Source organism: Meleagris gallopavo, chromosome 8, assembly GCF_905368555.1.
Source record: "Meleagris gallopavo chromosome 8, MGAL_WU_HG_1.1, whole genome shotgun sequence".
In the NCBI taxonomy this organism is placed as follows: domain Eukaryota; kingdom Metazoa; phylum Chordata; class Aves; order Galliformes; family Phasianidae; genus Meleagris; species Meleagris gallopavo.
In genome coordinates, this window is record NC_139411.1 from 16,833,928 (window position 1) to 16,856,353 (window position 22,426).

The 22,426-nt window shown below is 47.9% G+C and overlaps 2 protein-coding genes across 5 annotated transcripts in view; one reads left to right on the top strand and one right to left on the bottom strand.

Annotated features, from left to right (window-relative positions):
• The window catches only part of SEC31B (SEC31 homolog B, COPII component), a 32,454-nt gene extending 30,650 nt beyond the window's left edge, over window positions 1-1,804 (top strand). For all 4 annotated transcript variants that reach the window (XM_085229593.1, XM_085229595.1, XM_019617604.3 and 1 more), the window contains one exon: window positions 72-1,804. In XM_085229593.1, coding sequence (XP_085085719.1) covers window positions 72-251 — 180 coding nt within the window. In that variant the 3' untranslated portion in view covers window positions 252-1,804. The remainder of the gene's footprint in view (window positions 1-71) is intronic.
• A 2,963-nt stretch (window positions 1,805-4,767) lies between these two features.
• On the bottom strand, window positions 4,768-19,131 carry WNT8B (Wnt family member 8B). The gene is made up of 6 exons (XM_085229597.1): window positions 17,365-19,131; window positions 10,988-11,021; window positions 9,907-10,090; window positions 9,301-9,426; window positions 7,488-7,630; window positions 4,768-7,061 (listed from the first exon to the last, which is right to left on the bottom strand). Exons 1-6 carry the CDS (start codon window positions 17,460-17,462, stop codon window positions 6,504-6,506), a joined length of 1,143 nt encoding a protein of 380 aa, XP_085085723.1. The 5' UTR covers window positions 17,463-19,131; the 3' UTR covers window positions 4,768-6,503.
• Window positions 19,132-22,426: the final 3,295 nt, after the last annotated feature.

The window sequence follows — 22,426 nt, forward strand, 5'->3', positions numbered from 1 at the left end:
GAGAGTGGTATGGAGAGGGGTCTTGTATCACTGCACTAAGGATCCTGACTCATTTCTGCTTCTCCCCACAGCTCTCTCCAGCTATCCTCATGGGTCTCCATGAAATTGCCCGCTGCATTGAAGCTAGGAATTACCAACAGGGTCTCATGGTTCACACCCAAGTGGTGAGCAGCAGCAGTTTCAGTGAAGTGTCTGGTTTCATGCCTGTCCTGAAAGTCCTCATGACCATTGCTGGCAAGTTGAATGTGTAACATGTGGAACAGCTGGTACAGTGCACATACTGAGCTGGTGGACTCTCTCACCTGTCGATGTGCTGCAGGTTGTGGACTCTCCTTCCGACTATGGAGAAATAAGTCTGCGCCTGGAACCGTGCTGGACCAGCATGCCTGGCCCCATCTACTCTCCAGACAGCCAAGAGTCTGGATATCCTGGAGACTGCTCTCTGTCTGTTTCTCCCTCCCTCTCTCTATCTCCCCACACACCCCTCAAGTCCACTTCCCAGCCTAGGGCTCTCAGTTTCAGGTGTCCCGCTAGCACAGAGATCCCCAAGGACTGCTCTGTGTTAGACTCTCTTTCCCTGTTTCCCAAGCACAAAGGGGAAACTCCTTCCAGGTTACTGCTTTTGTATAGGAGATAAACAGCTGACACCTCAGGCTCTACTCCCTGCTGCCTCAGTGACAGCTGCCTCTTTTGGGACCTAAGCTCGGGTGCCTCTGCTCCATTGGCTGCAGTCAGGATCTCTCCTCTGGTTCCTCCTTTATCTTCATTCTAATCTTCAACTCATTTCTTGCCCCTCTGCTCTGATACATGCTATAGCTAAGGTTATCTACCAGCCTACTCTGGGCTAGCTTTGGTTCTCTCTTTCTTCTTCACCCAATCCTCTTTTCATGGAAAGTAAACAGAAGACAGCTTCCTCCAGTATCCTTTTTCCCCTCCCATAAGCTGAAGGCTTGAGCCTTTGTTTTAGCACCCCCCTCCCCGCCTTTTCTGGGACTCTCCCATACAGGAATGCAAGCAGATTGGGATGCTCTGTATACTCCTCCTCAGAGCCAGCAGCTTTGTTTGGGCTAAAAGCTGCGCTGGCTGGCCTTTTTCACTTCCTCTGTGTTAGCACAGTGGGCTTATTGCCAACTGATGTTGTCTAAAGGTTTCCTAACTAGGGATTTCCAGGCAGTCTTAGGACATTAGAAGTAACAGAGATTGTAGAGGTCCCTTAAAGATCAGCCCAGACTTGAACAGAAGGATAAGCCTCCTGACACTTCAGTAGTAGAAATGTGCTGCAGTAGGTGGCATTGTCAGGTCCCAAGGACACGGCTGTACTGACACTTTCCATTGCTGTGGCATTTCCTCTGGGGTAAAATAAGTGAATGAAGCGTGCCTATCCTGTGGAAGAAGTCTGGGAAAGCAGATGGGATTTTAGGGCACTTCCATGTGCATTTTTCCTTCTGTTCCTCCCTCCTCACCCTCCTCTCTTTCACGCTAACCAGGCAGTGCAGTCCTTGGACCCTAGCTGGGAGCGAGACTTCTTCTCAGTGTTTGGCTGCAGCCAGCCCCTGCTTCCTCTGCTTGCTGCTTGAGTGATAATGCCATCATGGGTCTGTGGTTCAGTGACTTACACAATTCAGCCTGCTCTACCATAAGATTTAGGAGGGAGAGGGATCAGAGAAGGGAGGGAGAGGGTACATCTCATTCTCTCCTTTCCAGGTCAAAGTGCCTCCTTGTTGCTGCTTTGTTCTGTTTCTATTACTGCAGTTTGATGCACTGAGAGATTACAGAACAGTGAAATAAAAGCTGCGTTTTGTGATGCTGCTAGTTTTTTTCATAGCGTTGATCTGAAGGCAGTTGCCTGTCGTGTCTGGCTAAGGGGTTGTTCCTTGGAGTTTTCAGGGTCACCCACAGAGTTCTCAGCTTGTGTTGGGGGAGCAGATTTTGAATGGTATGGGGCAAACCAGATCATGGGCTCTGCTGGTATGGGCAGCAAACATCCTGGTATGGTGAGAGACTTCAGGCCTTACCTGCTCCTGGGGCTGCAGGGCCAGAGATCTATTCTGCAGTGACCGTCCTCAGCTGTGACTAACCATCTGTGTCAGGCACGGGAGGGTCCAGGAGATGTCTGGAGTTCCCCTGGGGAATCACAATGGTGTTGGGGATTTTATACTTTACTTTAGGAGCTGGAAAGGCATCAGTAAGTAGAGAGCCCTTGATAAGATCCTCTCCTGTTGGAAGTCACTGTTATGCAACTGAAGCAGTTATGCTTAAATTAACATGCTGATCTGACCTCCTTTGCAGAAATCAAATGTATGCCACTGAACTGTCAATCTTTGCCTCTAGTTAATAACTTCTAAATCTGTTGGCTGATTTCAGGTAATCTTTTAAGGATGTAAGAAGGCTGAAATGGAACATCAGTACTGAGATAAAGTGGAGAGAATGCTGTAATCTTTCTATATATATGCTGCTAGGTGGTTAGCTAGTATGCTCGTACAGGCCAGCCATCAGGAGGCAGAAAACCAAAACATGCAGGGCTGTGTTACACAGCGTGTGGTTGGAGGGCTTCCAAGTAGTAATGGTTGAAAAAGATTGGATGGGAAAAATTTGAAGACCCATTGCAGGGAAGGGAGCAGAGCTTTTAGGGTATTAGAGTGACAGTACGTGCATTCAGGAAAAACAGCCTTTGTTATTTCTGCTCCCAGTGTCAGGGAGACTTGCAGAGGTGCAGCAGCCAAGTGGGAGCAGTTAGCAGCCAGTGTTTGCCTCCCAGGTCTCCCCTATCAGAGAGGTGCAGGCTGATGATTAAGGACTGCACTTATGTTGTGATCCTTCTGTTGCTGAACAAGCAAGCAGGTAGCCAGAGACATCCATTTGCTTAGTGAGTATACAAGGAATGTTCTTAGGCATTTTGAGGTAATATAACAAACCTGGTAGTTGGTAGACTCTGCCAGTCTGGACTTCATTGTAGCTGTGCAGCCCAGCCCTCTTGCTTCTTTAAGTCAGCCTACTTGTAACGCTGAGAAGTAAGGATTTTTTTCCATGTGTTTCTTAGATGCCCTGGACTTCAGTTTCCTCTTGCATGCACCGCTCCTGCCGCTCATGGCTTCATGCAGAGACCAGCTCTTTATCCTTCCTTTGCTGTAAGTCCTTTCTTGTCCCCTCTGTCCCACTGTTGCTCAGTTCTGCTTCAGATGAGCTCCATCCCTAAAATTTGTTAGGGAAACCAGGCAGTGAGGTGACCTGCTCAGAGTTCCCGGAGAGGTTGGTGGCAGACCTCCATCTCTGTGACCGTGGGGCTTTCTGCTGCCTCGTAGGTGCCACTGGAAGCACTGGTTCAGTTGCAGCACTATGGCAGGTACCAGTGTAGCCGTTCTTCCCCCCCATGTGTGCACATGCTGCCGCAGCATCCCTGTGTGGCTCGGCATGGAAAAAACGTTTTCTGTTGGGTGATGAGAAGGTTGACAAAGAATGGGAAGGCAGGAGGAAGGGATCCCTGGGCTTGGAGAACAGGGCTCTAATCCTGTTGCAGATAACATCATGTCTGCGGGCTAGGTTTGTGTGTGTTTGGGGGAGCTGCAGGGGCAGAGATTGTTAGGCAGTATTTGTTTGTAAAGCCACTTGCTCTGAAGATAATGCTTGCACTAACTTCTATTGAGGGAGCAGTGTGAGTCCCTACAAAGTCCTTTCCCAAAGTGTCTTTGAAGCCAAGAACCCATTGAAAGGAAGAAAGGCCAAGAGAGGGGATTAGTTTGTTCAGCAGCTGTGAATTTCAGTGGGAGGCTGATGAACTCCAAAGTCTTTGTTGGGATTTTTTTTGTATGGAGCCCTGCTGGAGGGAGAGACCCACACGGGGGCCGCGGCCTTAGACAAGAAGGAATCCGAAGCGGCAGGGAGCTGTAAGCGGGCCACAAGGACTTTTCCCAAACACTTTTCGGAAAAGGTGTTGTGAAGAGAGCGGAGGGGGATTAGCATGTGAAATGACACTTTCCATTGACTCCGCAGAGGGGAGGGGAAAAGGGCCGGCTGGCTGATTTATTAGCATTTTGTTCCCTTTTCTGTTCTGCTCCCCGGCAGCCCCCCTCCTCCTGGGGACCTCTAAAGAGGTTTGGATTGGAAAAGGGAGCGGGGGGTGCCTGTTTGTGTGTCATCTGGGCGAAGGTGACCACCTGGGAAGCTGAATGTAAATATTTCTCCTCTGAGGAATGCGCCTTCATTAAACCGAAATGAATACATGGAAGCATCCAATCCCACCGCACAATGGCCGCAGTGCCTTTACTGCTCAGGGCTGCTCTCGCTGGGGAGGGGGACCTCTCCGGGCCCGACCCGCTGCTGAGGTCAGCACATTTTGCAGCTGCGCCTTCGCCATTTTGTCCTGCAGGAAGCGATGCGTGCTGGTGGGGCCCTGCTTGCAGTGCTCCCTGCGTGCTCCTCGCTCCAGGAATGTGGGGATGGGGGCCGTTCCCGCATCACTGTGTCCAGTGGGTGCATCCCAGCTTAGTCCCCTGCCTGCACGGTGTGCTTGCGTGGGGTGTGGCACACAGTGGCAGTGGGTGCACAGAGAACAAGGAGTGAAAGCTCTGCTCTGTACCTTGCAGCTGTCTTTGGGCCAGCTCTCAGGCAGGAAGCTCTCTGTGGCTCTTTGCTCTCCTGCCCCAGGATGCAGCCCCAGCACAGGGAAGCAGAGGACAGGGCGGTGGGCCGCATGATAACAGGAACCTTTGTGCACGCAGCTGGGGTCGTGTGTGGAGCAGAAGTGTTTCAGCTTTCCCTGAGAATGGGCTGAGATGGTTTCTTGAAATTTGCCGGATTCCTGCATGCTGTGGAGTCACTTTCTCTGGTGAGACCTCAGGTTGCCCTGGGTCTGCCCATCCCCAACTACGTAGCCCAGAAATGAAGGGAATAGTTGATAACTGAGATTTGTACAGACTGCTGAGTGTCTTCCATGTGTCTGAAATGGACAACTAAGCCCCTCTGCCTCCCTCCCACCTCCTTTTCCTCTAGGCTCAGGTATGTTGCAGGAGAGAGCAAGCCCTCTCTTATGGTGGTAGGGGCCGAGGTGGGGAACTGATCAGCTCTTTTTGTGCTGAACAGATGAGCAAGTGGCTCAGTTGTAGTCTCTAGAGCTGTAGCTGCACGCATCCACACATGCAATTGGACAGACAAAACACCCAGCTAATCATACACAACCAAATTTTGCAAGCACTTGGCTACTGATTTATTGCATTGGCTATTCCTTTACAAATATTGGCTACAAGACAGATCTAATGGCCAGTAACTTAACTCTGCTGGCTTCTCATATGTCTAAAGATACTTCAAACAGCAAATATAAATTTACAGCCCCAAGGAGATCACTGAGGGAGCAGTGAGCTTCCCCTGGGTCTGCAGCTGACACCCTCCTCCCTCCCTGCCTCAGCCACAGCAAGGGAAAAGAGATGCATCAACTAAGTCTTCCTGCTGTTTGCTTAGCCTATAGAATATATACAATAAGATGTAGAGGAAAAACTGTTATGTATACATCACAGTAACTGTGCAATAAATTAAACTTCAAAGTGCTTCACTTTCCTATTTACAACACCATTAAATAGTAACTGACTTTTTCTCAGACTAGGAGGAAGTATATAGTTAGTTAGCTGACAGGTGAGTATTCAGCAAGTACACCAGGAGGGGAATGGGTTCAGCTGCCAGTTCCTTTCTGGGAGAGACTGGGGAAGGAAGGTGGACTGTACAAGTGTGAGAGTGTTGGTATGGCGTCAGTCAAGGTGACTGGGGTGAGAAGAGGGGGCAGGACTGGAGGCTTAGACGATTCAAAATAAGTGTGTAAAAAAGCAAGTGGTGTGATCCCTTCCTAGGATAAGTATTTAATGAGCTGGAATCTTGCTGCACTGGAGAGCTGAATTAAGCTGTGAAAGATGGAGGTGATGCCCAGGTAGCTGGCTCACTGTAGGAAGCAGTTGCATACGTTTTCATCATAGTGCAGAGTTTAATAAAAGGCAGTACTATTTTTCTTAAAGGGATTCAATTTTTTTGTGGCATGAGAAGCCTCTTTTTAGAGAGTACCACCCTGAGTGGTCTGCTGATGCCATCTAAGCTGCCTTGTGCTTTCCTAAGTGTTGATCTTAATTGCTGAAAGGACTGGAGCAGTGTGAACTGTACTTGTCTGGGGAGCAGGCAAGCTGAAAAGAGCAGGAGCTACAGAGGGCAGCTGCTTTTTCAGCTGTAAAACTATAGTCACTGGATAGAGTGACCCTGGGCTGAAGGGACCAAATCTCACCTGGTTATGTTAACACGTAAGTGCCTTCCCAGAAGTCCTCAGCCACTGCACTACCAGGAAATCCACTGCGTGGCTGAGAGATTGCAGAAGCTCTTATGCCTTGTCACAGTGAGGTGATGTTGGGTGAAGGGGCCTTACTTGGAAATGAGATAAAACTAACCCAGAAGGAAGTGGTGCCAGGGGAGGTAGGAAGGGAAGAAGAAGAGATGAGGAGCAGACAGGACCATGGGGGAGCAGGGGGCAGTTAGGGCTTCCTCTTGAGCTTGCGGCTGGCCCCGCCACCCCCGCTCCGCTCCCGCTTCTCTTTGCGGACACAGAAGTACTTGGTGACCCGTTTGCGGCACTGCTCACACCGCACAGCACAGCACCAGTGGAACTTGCAGTTGCAGCTGGACACCATCTCTGCCCGTCTCTCCTCCACCGCCAGCCCACAGTCCCCGCACAGCCGCCGGCAGCTCCGCTTCTCCCACTTGCTGAGCGCCTTGCCTCTCTTCAGACACTCCCGGCCCTCCGTGCCCAGCAGCCCCAGCGTCTTGTTCTCCAGGCAGTAGTCAGGAGAGTCTTCTAAATGGACCAGCTCCTTCTTGGAGATGGAGCTGAAGGTCTCGGCAATGGCCCCCCGGCTGGCAGCGCTGTTCCCCACTCCCTGCAGCAAGTCCACCTTCAAGGCCTTGTGGTACCTCTCCTTGAGGTAAGTGCCCACCTCCCGGAACTCAGGCAGCTGCAGCCAGCAGGTCTGTGTGGTACAACTTCCTGACACGCCGTGGCATTTGCAAGTCCGCTTCATGGTCCCTTTGACGGCCTGTGAGATGAGGAAAGAGAGGGGATGTAGGAAGAAGCCCAGAGGGGCCACTAGGGTCATTTCTGTGGTGCAGTTTATGGATAAATCTAGCTCATAATTGTGGAGGGGTCTGCTGTGGCCCTTCTTTGTACAATAGACCTGCCCAGGGAGGGTTGGTTGAAGGTCTACATTGGTTTCCAAGGTATTCTACTTCTTGAAGAGGGAGAAAGAGGGCAACAGGAAGGAGTTAACAGAGTAAGCATGGAAGGTTTGCTGCATTAGGACAAATGCTATTGGTATTGCTACCTTGCTCCCCCTCTCCTCAGCAAAATAATTACTTCTACTTTGCATATGCTCTTAGCCAGGATAAGTAGTGAGACTCCATAGTGAATGGCCAGAATACATCAGATATGTGCTTCTAGGTCTGGAAGGAGGAAGGGGGCTTACCTTTCTTCCTGCCTCATTGTTGTGCAGGTTCATAGCAGCTCTAGCATCTTGTCCAGTTTCCAGGGCATCCACAAACTGCTTGGAGATGGCTTCCCCAAAGCCCACGTTATCACTGCAGCCACCCCACAGCCAGCCTTGCCCACCTAGGAAAGGAGGTAAGAGGTGTGCTGCCAGGGAACCAGCTCCTCTCTGTGCTGTGGCCCCCAGGGAGGGAAAGGGTGATTGCCAGCAGTGATGGAAGGAATGAAGGCTGGGGGATGAAGCCAGCCCTATACCTAGTGGTACTCCCAGATTCCCTACTCTTGGACTTGTGCCATTTATACTCAGGTTTAGGCAACAAGTAGTCTGTGTGGGCAAAGGAGTATAGCCCATGTGACAATACCAAGGACTTTCAGGCTTACTATAGAGTAGGATTCAGAATTCATGTGACAGCACTCCTCCAGAGATGAAACTTTGGACCTTTAATCACCTTCCCTCCAACCATGACTTGAACTGAATCAGTCTGAGTTGCAGGGACAACTTGCCTGTTCAGAACAGGTTAACCAACTTGTGTGCATAGAATCAGAGAAGAATTCTTAGAGCTGGAAGGGATGCCCTGAGTGCATGTCCTGGTTAGTGAGAACAGAGTTCCCTCCACCAGAAAAACTACCCAGCCCTCGTACACCTATATGAAGGAGGCCCTCTTTTTGATGTACACAAAATCCCAGGCTGGTGTTGGACATCTCAGAAGGCTCTGATTTTCCAGTTATCATAAAGGAACAAGGGAGTCAGCACAGATTGGGAAACTATACAGGAAATTGTGGAAAGTACTTTTTCTAACCTAGTGTGGGCTTGATAATTTAGCACAGCTGCCTGGAAACACACTGTGCGGTTTCTTCTTTTTTCCTAGAGAAAAATACCAAATGCTCTGGGAAGAATTGAAATCTAAAATATTCTGACCCTTGTGTGCCTTGGTGGTACATCGTGGGCATTGTGGTTTAATTAGTCTTGTACCTTTTGTCCATGCCAATACCGTTGCCTTGGTGCTTTCTTGCAGGGAAAGGTAGCAGTGCATCTGATGGGAAGGTGGGTGATTGCAGTGGATATCAAAGGGAGAATAGAAACATGTACCCAATGCAGGTACAGCAGCTTAGAGTCAGTGCAGTGATATTTAGAATTGAACCATAATGTTTTGGACATGCACAAGTTTCCTTTGCCCATCAAGCCTTTAAGTTCACACTGGAAAATTTTCATGACAAATATGTTTTGAGGAAAGAAATTGTAGCATGACTAGCTCAAATAAAATTTGGTGTGTCATTGCCCTCAAGTCTTGGTCTGAGAGATGGTCTGGCCTAGGCCTCAAACACCTAAAAAGCAGTGCCTGTTGTAAAGACTGTTAGCCAATAAGTAAATTACACAATACTGGGTGCTCCAGTGGAATTTGTGACAAATTGACACCTACAGCCTGCCAAGTACAGCTGAGCAAAGAGAGGCTTTTAAAAGATTTTGATAATTTGAAATTTGAATTTTTCCTTCCAAAACACCCAGACTTTACTATTGCATGAGATCTGAGGGGAGAGCCAAAGTGGTGAAGTCCTGGAATTCCCCACCAAGGCTGTCCAGTGGCTGCAGGGATGGGGTGAGATGAATGCTGGGCATTGCCACAGCAGTTCTCATAACTGTGCTGGTGTGTGCCCAACACACTGATGAATACTCAAAGTGTCTATAAATGCCATCCTGCTTTTCCCAACAGTAATCCTGGTGGAATAATGGAGGAGAGCTTCCTTCAGCAGCCCAGGGTTTGATAGTGGGACAACCACTTGTCTCTCCTTACCAAGCTGCCCATTGCGGGAGTCATCACAGCCACAGTTGTCAAAATCCCCCAGGCTGCAGTTCCGGGTCAGTGTGTACATGACACCTGCGGAGCTGATGGCATGGACAAAGGCAGTTTCTCGGTTCGCTGTCAAGCAGAAACACAAGGAGGGCAAACATGTTAAAGATTTCATGGCAAGACTGGTGTTAAGAATGGCTCCTACCATGCATGAGACTGAGTCAGATGATGTTTGCAATGAGCAGGGTTGTGTTGGACGGGAAAGAGGTCCTACAGGTTAGATGAGCTTAGTTTTGGCTTGAACTGCATGAAAATGGAAGTTCCCAGATTTGATCCAGACCAACCAGTGCCATTTGTAAGGGTGAGGATGAGTTTTGCACCTGGCTACCATGCTCATTGGTGGTTATACAGCACAGACGCCCAAATGTCCCCACATCTCACTGATACACCCCAGAGAGGAAGGAGCCCTCTCCAAGGGTCAAAGGTCTTCCCCACATCCCCCTCAAGCCTTGCCTTCTGCCACACCATAGCCCAGCCTGCCCCAGAAGAGGAAAAGCCCAGGTGGAAAGGAGGCACTTGGGAAGAGAGAAAGGGCTGCTGGGCTCTAACCTGCAGCAAGTGGGTCCCGGTGGTGGTATCCAGTGCTTTCCTTACCGCTGCGCAGCCCGCCATGGCTGGAGAGCTGCAGTGCCCGCTCAGGGCAGTTCCAGCGATCCCAGGCAAACTGGAACTTGCACTCCTCAATGCCACTCTGTGCCCCAGCAGCCACGCTGCTGGAGTAGATGAGATAGGCCTAGGAGAAAGCAAATCAGTGGATCAAGATGGGGACAGCATCAGCCTGGCACTGAGGGTCCTGCTGTGTTGGGGTCTAGGTGTGCTGAGAAGCGTGGCCCCAGTCTTGCCAGGAGGCTGGCAGTCAGCTGCAGGACTCATGTACCATCTATAGAGACAAGATGTGCACAGCTGAGGGAGCTGCCTGAGCTTTGCTCCGTGAGGTCTACTGGTTGCCATCAGCGCAGGAAGTGCGTTTTCTGCTGCGCTGCCTCAGAGGCTGAGCCTCCTGGAGGGAGAAGGCCAAGCGGAACTGTGGGCTGCTAGCCATGTGAGGAGCTATGTGGTAGCCAGCCCTGCAGTGAGGGAACCCCTTGTCTCTCCAGTGTAAGAGGATTTGTTTTTTGAAGATGTTTTTTTCAAGACAAACAAAAATATGAAGTGAATTTTGCAGCTGGTCCTGCTTAGGAAATAAAGGCTCTGAAAAAGAGGTGCAAGGAAGAGAGAGGAATCAAAACCGCTGAATGAAGCCCTGGCAGTTCTAGCTGTGCTCCTTGGGGAAGAATGTTCTGCAGGGCCTGCAGCAAATGCTCCTCCAGCTGGATGAACATGGGTCCTAATGCTGAGCCGGTCAGCAGGAAGCAATGGATGACAGGTGAGATTGGCAGTTGGGGTCAACAGACACATTTCCACAATCTGACCCAATCAACTTAGAAGGCTCCCCTTTGCTGAGGGCTGCTGCAGCCTGCAGAGCTCTCAGGAGGACATCTCTGGCCCGGCCCTGCCCTGCCTTGTTATGTGCATGGCATTAAGGGCAGCTCTGGCCAAAGCTGGTTGGAGAGGAGTGGGAAGGAGGAGCCCCCCTTCCCTCCCTGGGTTTAGTGGGATCAGGGACAGAGATCAAAGAGATTTCTCTTACCTTGGGGCCCGTCATCAGGAAATTATTCACTGACCTGGAAGACAGAGACAGTGTCAGCGGGGAAGGGGTGATGGTGGAGGGGCCTGGGGAATGCCTGGCATCCTAGGGCTCTCCTATCACCCTGCCTGGCTCCTGGCTGCAGGCACCTCTGGTCCCTCAGCACATTCCCCTGCCCATACCTATTGGGGTCCTGTCTGCCTGCCCTGCCTCCTTGGCCCCCTGTTCCCTGTGGCTGTGCTCTCCATTTTCTCCACTGTTCCTAGCACTCCTTCTTCCCTCCCATTTCCCTCACTCATTGCTCCTTCCTTTTGCTCTTCTCATAGCTGCTAGTTATACCAATTCCCCCATCTTCTCTGCTCCCCCAGATTTGCTTTTCACTAAACCTATCTGCTGCTCAGCTGACTCGGGTAGTGTTGCCCTCAGCCCCAAGAGATGGGCCATGTCCCTTAGAGAGGAGGATGTCACACACAGCTTGGTCATGGTGCATGTCTCAGTGACATCCCCCTGCCTTGTGGTTCCTTGTTTGCCTGTAATGCCAGACCTGGCTGACCACACTCTCTTCTTGCTGCGCCAAAGTGAAATTTTCTGATGTTTTCCAAGTGAAATATGAAAAAGTTAGATGAACTGTTTCTAAAGTTGCCTGTTTGCATTCTTGCAAAATACTTAATATCCTTACTAAAAGAAAATAATTTTTCTACTGAGAATGTACTAGGCCTGTTCTAGTACCCAGAGCCCTCAGCTCTGCAAGTTTCATGGTTTCCCCTATTCTGTAGATCAGCAACTTCTATCTGTTGTACAGAAGAGGAGAAACTTCAAAATGCGGACCCTCTTTCTAAATATACTTGAAAGCAAATGAAAGGAACTTGATTTGTTTTTGAATCATGAGATTTTTGCTTGCTGTAGCATGACAACATCTTTAACTCATTCCTCACACTTGGCAGTGGGAGGGGAGGAAAAAGCAAATCTCTTCTCATTGCTCCCACCTGGGAGCTCCATGACCAGAAGGCCCTGCCATCCCTACTGAGATCTGCCCTTTGTGGATGACTGAGCTCAGCTTCTGCTTTTGTTTGGGCAGTGGCCTGACAGTAAGTTGTTCTCACCTGGAAACTAGGAGTGTCCTGTGCATTCTGCTTGGAAGCTACCAGGCCAATTGCACATCAGAACAGGCTGTTTTTGAAAGATGGGTTTCAAAGAGTATTTTGAAATCTGTGCTGAATGGTGTTCAGTCTGTGCTGTGTTCTGTGGTACCTACAGCCTGAGAGCCCGCTGCCTGTAGCTTCTCTTATCTTTGCTGCCTGACCATGGGCTTGTCCAGCCACGCCTGGTCACAGGCCGGCATCCAGCTGAGTAGCCTTTCCCAGTGCTATAGTCTTGAGCTCTTTCCCCTGCAACATCACAACCATACGCAGGATTGAGCTGCAAGTTAGGATCACTGAGACCATCTGAGTTTCTTTTTCTAGCCAGAAAGGCTTATTTCAGTGCAAGTGATCATCAGTTTCAGGACTGTGAGTGGTACTGTGATTGCCACTTGGGATCTAGAGGATGAATTCAGGTAAGCTGTGCTTGGCAGAAAGGATGGAGGGCAAATCCCTGTGGTCCCTAGCCAGAAATGAAGTAAGAGAAGGGAGGTTTATCCTACAGTCAGCTCATTCCAAATCTCCAGATTTGCAAAATAACCATCTTGACTGTTTCTGGTGACCCTGGGGAGTGTCTGTCCCATGGGCACCTGGCAACTCTGGGGAGGTGGCTGAGCGCTGTATCCCCAGGGAGGACACAGAGTATACAGGCTGACTGAGACCTTGCAATGAGTAATAGGGCAAAAGTTAGGGCATTTACTGAGAGAAATGAGGCTCTGCAGCTTCTGCTTAACGTGATGTTCCGCTCGCTTTGCTAGTCATATCCCAGCAGAGGAGGCCCTTGCTTCATAGCCAACCCTGGCCCAGCCTTGGTGCTGGGGCACACCAGGGCTGGCTCCAGCATCCCAGCAGTGCAGACCACTGCATGCCAGGGGACACAGCAGAGCTGTGCCACAGTCCCCTCAGTTAAAACAGCCCTAACGGGGATCTCAAAGGTACACCACAGAAAGGAGGGCTGGCTATTCCAGCTTGTTCAAAACCAAAAGAAACCTGACCTTTCTATTACTCACAACTGAGAAGGAGTTCAGAGAACTGGTTTGCAAAGTTCTTCTTTGTCAAGTCCACCAAGTATCTACTGATACCGCTTATGGTGGGAAAGGCTCCCCTGGGCCTCAGTGGGAGGGAGGGGGCCACGTCCAGGGCACACTGTGAGAGCAGCACACCCATCCCCTTTGTTTTGGGCCCAGAATTCAGCCCCAGCTGTCCTTCAGCCCCACTGGGTGCTTTCACATGGAGCTGGTGACTGCTTTGCGGATAAATTTTCCTCTGGGAGCCACATCTGCATTGTATAACTAATTAAATATTTCCCGTGAACTGGTAAGACGGCATCTGCAGCTGAGTGATTGGAGCAACAGTAACCCAAATCACACAGGGGCATGAGCCGGGGCTTTTCAGACTGTGTGAGCTCTGCGGGTCCCCATCCCAGCACAACTGGGTAGCAGCACGAACAAGTTATTTTCCGTCTGGTTTTCCTCCTGCCCTTTGCCTTGTTCTTAGGAGCTTTGCCGTGGAGACCATGCTAACTTAAGTGCTCACGGTGATGTCAGTGTGAATCTAAAGCCCTGGTAGCAGCTGTGAGAAAATTCTACTGAAATGGCCTCGTGTTGAGAAGATCTAGGAAATTACAAATCATCTTATGTAGCTTTTCTGACCAAAGCAACAAATACATCCAATCTGCACTGATTCTCACTTCATTAATTGGGAAAGGTAAATTCATCATGTGCAAAAAGCATTTATTTTAAGCTGGCTTCATTTTGGACTGGGAACATGTGAGAAGCTACAAGAATGGCTTTGGAGGGGATGGTAATGCACAATTCAGGGTTAACCAAAAACCAGTCTGCTAGCAGGCGCTGGGTGCCATAACCGCACTGAAGCAATGTATTTGCTCCTCCCAGGATAAACCTTCAGCTTCACAAAAAAGGCCAAGTTCAGGATACACCAATTCCTGATCTGCAGCTGAGCAAATGGTACAGTAGCAATTTCCCAGCAGGATATTCTCAATGTTTTTATTAAGTCAGAGAGACAGAAGGCGCTTTCCCGGAGCCCTCTGATCAGCCGGCAGGCATGCTGCTGCGTGGCTTGTAGGGCTTAGAGGAGCAAAAAGTTCATTCAGACTGGTAAGCTTAGCCCCTCCATTTAACTCTTGCAGCTACAAGTGGATTCAAGAGAAGGGACGATGGGGCAGTTTGAATACTGTATATTTGGAAAGCAGCTGGAAGTTTTCTTATTTATATTGAAATGGAACTAAATGTGGTAATGGAGATAGACTGTGCATTTTGTCCCTGTGCCTATGGTCTAGCTAAGAAAAATGTGTCTCTTTCCTGAATATAATCTCTAATGGGACAGGGAGCAATTAAGCCACTTGTTCCACAGAAGTAGCACGATGTTGGAAATGCCACTAGAACAACCTCTGCAAAGAAAGTCACTGTGAAAAAGAATCTCTCTTCATCTTTGTCTCTGCAATGTAATTTTTTTTTTTAATAATTATCCATATCACCAAATGAAGCAGAATGTAATCCAAGGCTCAGTAGCTAGCTGCATCTGCACCCAGCCCACTTCCCACGGCTTCACTGTCACCACGCAGATTTATGACATGCTGAGATCACACACCCAACAGGAAACTCCTGAAATGATTCTCTTCTTCTGCACAGCTTACAGCTTCTAGCTACCTGATGCTCTTTCCCTGGACTTTCAGACTGCAGGACAGCATGACGTGAGCAGCAGTGGAGCAGAAGCAGACTCGGCAGGCAGGGAGTGCAGTTCTGAGTGCCTCAGCTGCCATGGGCCCATGCAGTGCCCTGGGCATGATGTGATCCCTGCCACTGCTCTGCTCATCTGGGAAAAGCAGGCACGGGGCAAAGCTGGCTTCATTGAGTCAGGTACTAGGAAATTATTTCAAAGCTAATGCATAGCTATAGCAGGGGTTCTCTACTGCATCCTATTGAACCCAACAGCAAACAACTCTGCCAAGCAGCTGCGCCATTATATTTTACACATATCAAATGCTAATAAGCCTCTGACAATTTCTACTCATGCACAACTTTACTCAAGAACAGCACCCTGCTCCTCAGTTCTATATCAAATCTCCCATTATGGAACTTAAGATACCCGATCACCCACTTACACTACCTTGCTGCTGATTCAGTTTTCTCATTCTAGAGCTGTATTTAGATCTGCCATTATCTTACACTTCTGTATTTCACTACAATTTCACTTTGGATCTGAATTTCATCCTCAAGTTATTAGAAAACCAGTGACTTCAGAAACCAGGGACAATCCCACAGACGTAGTAAAAAAAAAAAAAACAACCCAAAAACATGTAGAAGCAAGTTTCTTAAATAGAGGTTGTTATATTATTCCCATAAATGAGGAAACTGGGAGGCAACTTGTTAAGGAGGGCTTTACATTTTTTTACTTAATTTTTCTCTGTTTTATTATATTTATTAATTTTATTTTTATTTCTTAAATACAACTCTGATACTTCGGCAGTCTACAAGCATTCTGATACGGAGGAATCTAATCCCCACCCAGAGAAGGAAAGCAGCTACATGTATAAAAAGCATTTTATTGCTGATCTAAATTCCTCCCCCTGTTTTGTGATGAAATCACAGGAAATAATATATATATGTATATATATATAGTTGTATTTTAAGTAGCTGGATCAGATAATGATAAACAGCAAAAAATGCAAACAGGATTACTGCATGATTCCCATGATTTTTTTTCTTTTCTCTGTGAGAGCTAAGGGACAGGGTCTGAAATATGATAATTTCAAATGAAGTTTGCAGTTTTCCTTTCTCTTGGGAAATTCTGACCTAGGAAATGGACACTATCTTGAGCTATAAACTTTCCCTGAGATAAAACCTTCTGAAAGGCAAGCAGGGCATTTAAATTTCCCATTCCCAGCAAAAATGTCTGGGATTTTGGCATTTAACATCACTTTAATGCTCTGAAAATCTACACCCTTTGAGCTTTTTCTAACAAATGTTGATTTATTTTCTCTTTTAATGTATTTTAAGTATTTATATTGAGGAAAGCAAGGGATATATACAGGCAGAAGGGAAAAAATGACATAAATCCTGCATGAGTTTCTGCCATGCCCAGCCTCTCTGCATAATAGATATCCCCCTCCCTCAGGAAGGAAAATTTATCTCGAGTTTGCTATTGTATAATATTTTGAAATACGCAGGGGAGGAGAAGACCTCTGAGAGAACAGAGATTTCACTCCCACCCTAACAGGAATGAGTTCCCATTTAGTCTTGAGTTTCTGTAATTTTGGTTATTCCATCCACAGTAAGAATGCCATAGAACTGCTATGGGAGATGCAGGGAATTTTTGTAATTGAATGGGAAAAGCCTTTCCTTGAGACAAGTCTGTGACCCACTGAGCAAATCCCCCAGGGCATCACAGAAAGGGAGAATAAAGTTTGGGTATTCAATAGAAATCACACATGAAAAAAATATCTACAGAAACAATTCATTTGAGTCCATCTCCATTTGAGCATTCGGCTAGGTACACTAAATAAGGGATGACAGTAGAATTGATGCAAACATAATCTCTTTCCGTTCACTCTATGATAGATTTCTGGTGATAAAACAAAGCAACTCTGAGGATGAGCAGTAGGGCGCTGGGAGTGCAGATTTGTACAGATTGCTCTGCCGAGACCCAGATGGTTGGGAACCAAATTGTAGCAAAAGCTTCTCCCCGGCAAACCATAATACATGAATTTCAGACGCATGTAATCCTGACCCTGTGCCTGCTGGGGAGTCGGGTCTCGGGCTGTTCTCATGGAGTGATGCTCACACACACTGAGCTTATCCCTGCTGTCTCTGAGCTCTTAATCAGGACTGTCCTCTCCTGGGAGAATGAGAGAAGCCCCATTTGATTTGATTAAGACAAGACACACAGACAGCGAGCTTTCGGAAAAGCAGAAATAGCTGCCTGTCCCAATGGGTATCTTCCCAAGGGGTAGGTCTTCTACATCTGCTCTAGGGACATCTGCTGTAATTTACCCCAGATTAGGATTTGTCCCATAGAAGGGGGAAGAAGGGGAAACCTCTGCTTAGATTGAGCTTTTCTGCCAATGGTTCTCTTGGAACTTAGCTAAGTGTCCGGTCCCACACAAGACCAGAATTGAGCTAATGGAAAGAGGAATATTTAGGAAGCTGAGGAGGAATATCCTTAGGGTCTTCAGGAAGGGCACCTGCCTGCCACACGGACTGGGGTGCTCCCAATACTCACCAGGCACAGCAGGGTTGGAAGAAGGGAGTGAGAAGGAAGATGCCCAGATAAGGGTCCATGTGAAACATAAAATCCAAATAAAGAGGGAGAAAGGACATCCTAAAAAGAAAAACAAAAACAAAAAAAAACAAATACAGCGACAAAAAAAAAAAAAAAAAACAAAACACCAACCAACAAAATTGGGTACCAACACTGAGAGGAAAAAAATAAAAAATAAAAAAATAAAAAATGAATTTAAAAAAACACAGTAAAATTAAGGAATGGATGGAGTTATTTTCCACCCAGTGCTCCTGGTGTGATGAAGAAGCGTATGCCCCCTGAATCCCAACTTCTGCGAAGGTTAACCAATCCTAAAGTAAGAGCTAAAGGGGGGTTGGTGAAATGAAGCCGCAGAACTTCCTAAGAAGAGATTATCTACTTAATTAAAGATTTTTTTTTTTCCTAAGACCTTCAGCCAATCAGAACTCAAGTGCCAGAGAGAGATTGAACTGATGAAAAGAACACCCCAGGTTCCCCGAAGACAAATGCACCAAGAAAGGGATAAGAGGGAGGGAAAAGGGGGGAAAAAGGAGAGAGAAAGAAAAAGAGAGAGAGGGAGAAAGAAAGAGACAGCAAATCCCTTAAAGCAATCACTAGACTCAATCTCCATCGGCACTGCCCTGCCTCTCCATCCCCCCCAAGGCAGCGGGACGGGCTGCTCGAGTGCCCTCACCTCCTCCTGCCAACATCTGGGTGCTCCCAGCTGGGGTTGGGACCAGCCCACCCGTGCCCCATGTTTGGAGACAGATAAGCAAATACCATCCCTGCCTCAGTCTCCCCCAGCAGCTTAAGGGGAATCAGTGCCTGTTCCCACCTCCATCTGCTCCTTCCTCATCATGGTGACCTATCCCAAACCAAGACCTAAGCCATTTCTATAGTTCTACAATCCTATGAATTTTAGCAGGGCACCCAGCCCATCCCTCCCGGCCATAGAGGACATGTTACTGCCACACTACAGCCACTCCTACTGGACCCAGGCCAGCGGGACCACTCTTACTCATCACCTTTTCCTGGGGCCCTAGGAGCATCCTCTGCACTAGCTCATGTTCACATCCCAATGCTCTATGGAATCTGTTGGGGAGGTTAGTTAGCTTCCATAAGGACACTAGCAGACAGCTTCATACTCTTCCCTTTCCTGTGCCCATAACAGAACTAGCAACATTGCCATGCAGCCTGCCTTCAAGCCCTTCCATGCCTTGAGCCACAGGCTTTCTCCTGAATGTGAGCTGCACGTTCTCCATGTTTCACAACTGATCTTATGCTGTGGACCTGGTCAGCCAAACCATGTACTGAGAACCATCAAACTTATTTCACCCAGGGAACAGCTGTAAGGCAGGAGAGCTGGACTAGCCTAGGGTAAGGATGTTGCCAAGCTCCCAAAATGAGAAGATCCCCCTGGCTGGTGGCTCTGCCTACACGGCCAGCAGAGATGCGCACTCAGCCAGACTTTGGACACATAGCCTGCAGGCAGAGCACTACCTTTGCCCCTAGCACTGCCAGGGTGGCCTGACTGTTTGCAAGCACCCAGGTGAAACAAAAATGCAGCCACCGTCAGCCTATTCCAGGACCAGCTGTGCCTGCCAGCTGCCTCCTAGTACTGCCAGGATGGCAGTATTTGCACTAATTAAAGCCCCTCCAGTTCCTGAAGCTATGAGCATTTTAAAAGATAAGGTGTTATGTCCACTGAGAAAAAAATCTGAAAGTATGTCTTGTAGAGCCTGAAGCCCTAGAAACTGAAAGGTAAGGGTGATAAGCTCAATTATTTTGATGCTGTAATGTTGCGCACAATGTGTTGGTTTTGGAGGTTTGATTTATGATTCCGAAGGAGTCTGCTTCTTCAAGGGAGAAGGAAATACTGTTGCCATCAGTTTTCAAAATGTGCTTTGTACATGGCAAGCGTTTCTGATGGCAGGTACTTCTTATGAGTGTCCAAATGCTTGTTTCTGTGCTCTTGAACAGGATTTTCTCATTCCTTGGGTCCAGCAGCAACAGCATTTTGAAATCAGGTTAAACTTCAGATACAACTTGACCAACTGGAAAGGAGGGTCTGCTGGGGTGAGCTATTGTTATTTACTTCATGGCAAGTTAAGTAAGAGGATTGCAGAAAGGAGGAAAAAAGCGAACTGGTAAATGCAAAACAAAGATCATATTTTTATGATCAGGCTGTCCCAAGAGGCAGGCAGGCTTTCCCCCAAGTTCACATAAAGATGAGCACAGGGTGCTTCAGAGCCAGCAGCCTTCCCGGTCTGTTTCTGATTTCCATTAAATGCAATAGTAACTTTTCCATAAATAAGCATTTTCTTCAAGCCAAAGAGACTGGAGGTAACACCTGACACAAAACAGACCCAAACATGTTTCAAAGCACTTAATTACAGTTCTTAAAGGCTGTATAATGGAACCTATGAAGTACTCACTAAAGAAATGGGATTTGAAATTGTTTTATAATGTTCTCAAAATGTTGTTGTTGTTACCAACAAAAGCTCTGTAAATTTTCTAAAATGGGCTCAGAGAGCATTAAAATACATTTTATAACCAGAGGGACTGGTGGTGCGTCACCCCATCTGACCCTTTGCCTCGTGCAGATCCCATGGAACCTTTGCCTGGGGTTCTGAAATATGTGTTTGACTGTTTGCTCTCCTTTCTGAAAGGCAGGTGGGGTTTGGGAGTAACAGAAGGTAGAAGAGCTGCAGCCATCTCTGGTTTCTGTTGTTTGTTTAAAAATAATAATAAAAAAAAGTTTTAATTTATACAGCCCAGAGAAGATCTCTTTAAAGAGCTTGTAGAAGTAACCACTGAAAAAGTCTCTAATGCTCTGCCTTCTACCTTGATAACAGTGCAAATGATGGAAATGGACATGAGGTAAAGAAGCGTAGGGTAAAAATTTCAAGTCCAGCCCACTGGTATCTCATTAAAAAGGTCAGGCAGAAATAAAAAAAAATTACCAGCATGCCAGAACTATGAGATGAAAATGCAGAGTTCAGCCTTGGAAGAGCTAGAAGTCACCTTAGGAAAGTCTGCTATTCCGCAGCAGTAAACAGGCTTTGACTGACCTGACTGCGCTTTGCCTTTTACAACAGCCAAATCTGGCTTCAGCAGGATTTGGTCCTTGTCAAAGCATCCCCTAAGGGTCCCAAAAAGTGCAAGTATCGATTGCAATCCACTACTGAAAGTGCCCAGTGTTATTCTGCTCCTGTAGTCAAGAGGCTCTGGAAACAAAGCTGGGGAAATGTAATACCTTTTATTAGAAGGATTGATACACAATAGAAAAAGCTGATTTGTTTTTTTGAGTATTTCAACTCTGAAAAGGCAGGAAAGGTGCTAGCGTGCCCAGAAGCCTATTTGTTTATACATTAATCAATTTGAACCTGAAATCATGTCGGTATCAATAGTGTTGACGCACCTGAACATGTAAATAGCTGCTTGACCTCATCACCGTAAGCGTAACTCTGCAACATTCACGTTCTCTGTCGCTGTTCCCTGCATTGTTGACACATGCTGAGTTGACACATGACCTCCCATGAGGTCTGCTTCTGTTTTACCAGTATTAAATCTGTCCCTACAGTTAATGCAGGGACAGTTCAAGGTACTCTATTGCCATGACCAGGCTGGAAGGAGGATCACATAGGTAAAACCAAAAGCCAAACCTGAAGTCTTTAGTAAGATTCATTGGGGTCTGACCAAAAAGAGGACGGGACTTTGCAGGCTTTTTTTTTTTTTTTTTCTGCATCATTCTGGCTCCCTTCCTTGAGTAACCCAACTTACAGAGGCTCACACAGTGTTCCCAAAAAAGTGTTTATTTTGAGAATCTGGAAAGCAAGTTGATATCCAGAGCATCTTTTACCAGCGTGCTGTGACTGAGCACCAAGAAGGACAGAAGTGCAGAAAGGATGGTACCTGGGAATGACCCACTTCAGGATCTATCAGCTTAGGGAAACAGGATAGAGAGAATGGCAGGGGAATTATATGCAGCACTCTGAGAAGGTGTAATTAGAAAGAGCAGGATGCAGTAAAACAAATCACATCCCTAGCTGTCTGGAAGGGAGATCCCCTGGGATGAGAGGGACTGTGCCAACTCCAGCACCATGCTCAGCTGCACCTTGCTCCTGTCTCCATGCACCTTCAAGGAAAACTGTGCTTCCTTTGGTACCAGGAGCCCAGGCCACATGCTGTGCCTGGGCAGGACACAGCCACCACCCTTTGGACAGCCTTGTGTGGGCCACCACAGACCGGGTCATGGGGAGCAGAAGGCATCCCACTGCACTTATAGAAGGATTAGAAGCTGGAGAGGGAAATGTCTGTGGATTTGAAAGATCTGGAGCTCTCTGGGCCAGAGGAAGAGGCAGGTGAAGCTGGAGGGTGGCTCAGCAGAGTTGTGTAAATAATCGTCTGCGTGGCTCTCTGAGATGAGGAAGACAAGGCAGCTGTACCTAGAAGCTGCTCAAATGGGTGCACTGTTGCACCACAGGCTTCCTGTGCTCCTCTCAATATTAGTACTATCAGGAATATTTGGAAACGAGCTGATTTCAAACTGCACAGAATCAAACTGTTTCATTAAGAAATCTGCCCAGTGGCACGCTTTTATCTTTTTTAGCTGAAAACGTGACTGCAGGAGCTATAAATAACCCAGGCTGACTTATAGCTGGCCAGCCCTCACCACAGCCGTTTGTTTCGTCCGTGCTGCGGGGACTGATCGGCCTGGGGTTCCTTTTGTAGCACGTACAGGAGAGGTTCACCTGAGGGTTTGACGGGATTCTGTGATCTTTCTCACCTCTAACACGCTACGCAGCCTAACGAGCGTGAGGAGGTGTGTGTCGGACTGCGTTCCTCCCAGCCGTGCAGCAGCCGGCAGAGGGTGCTCCCACCTCGTCTGCTGCTGGGAAGCATCCCGGCCACAGGTGTGCTGCCACGGCCCGGCTTTGTGGGGGTTCTGCCTCGAAAGATCTCTCCTCATCTCCACACCTATGCGCCTCGAGTCCCCAGCGGGGGTGAAATCCACGGGTCACCGTGAGTAGAATAACAGAAT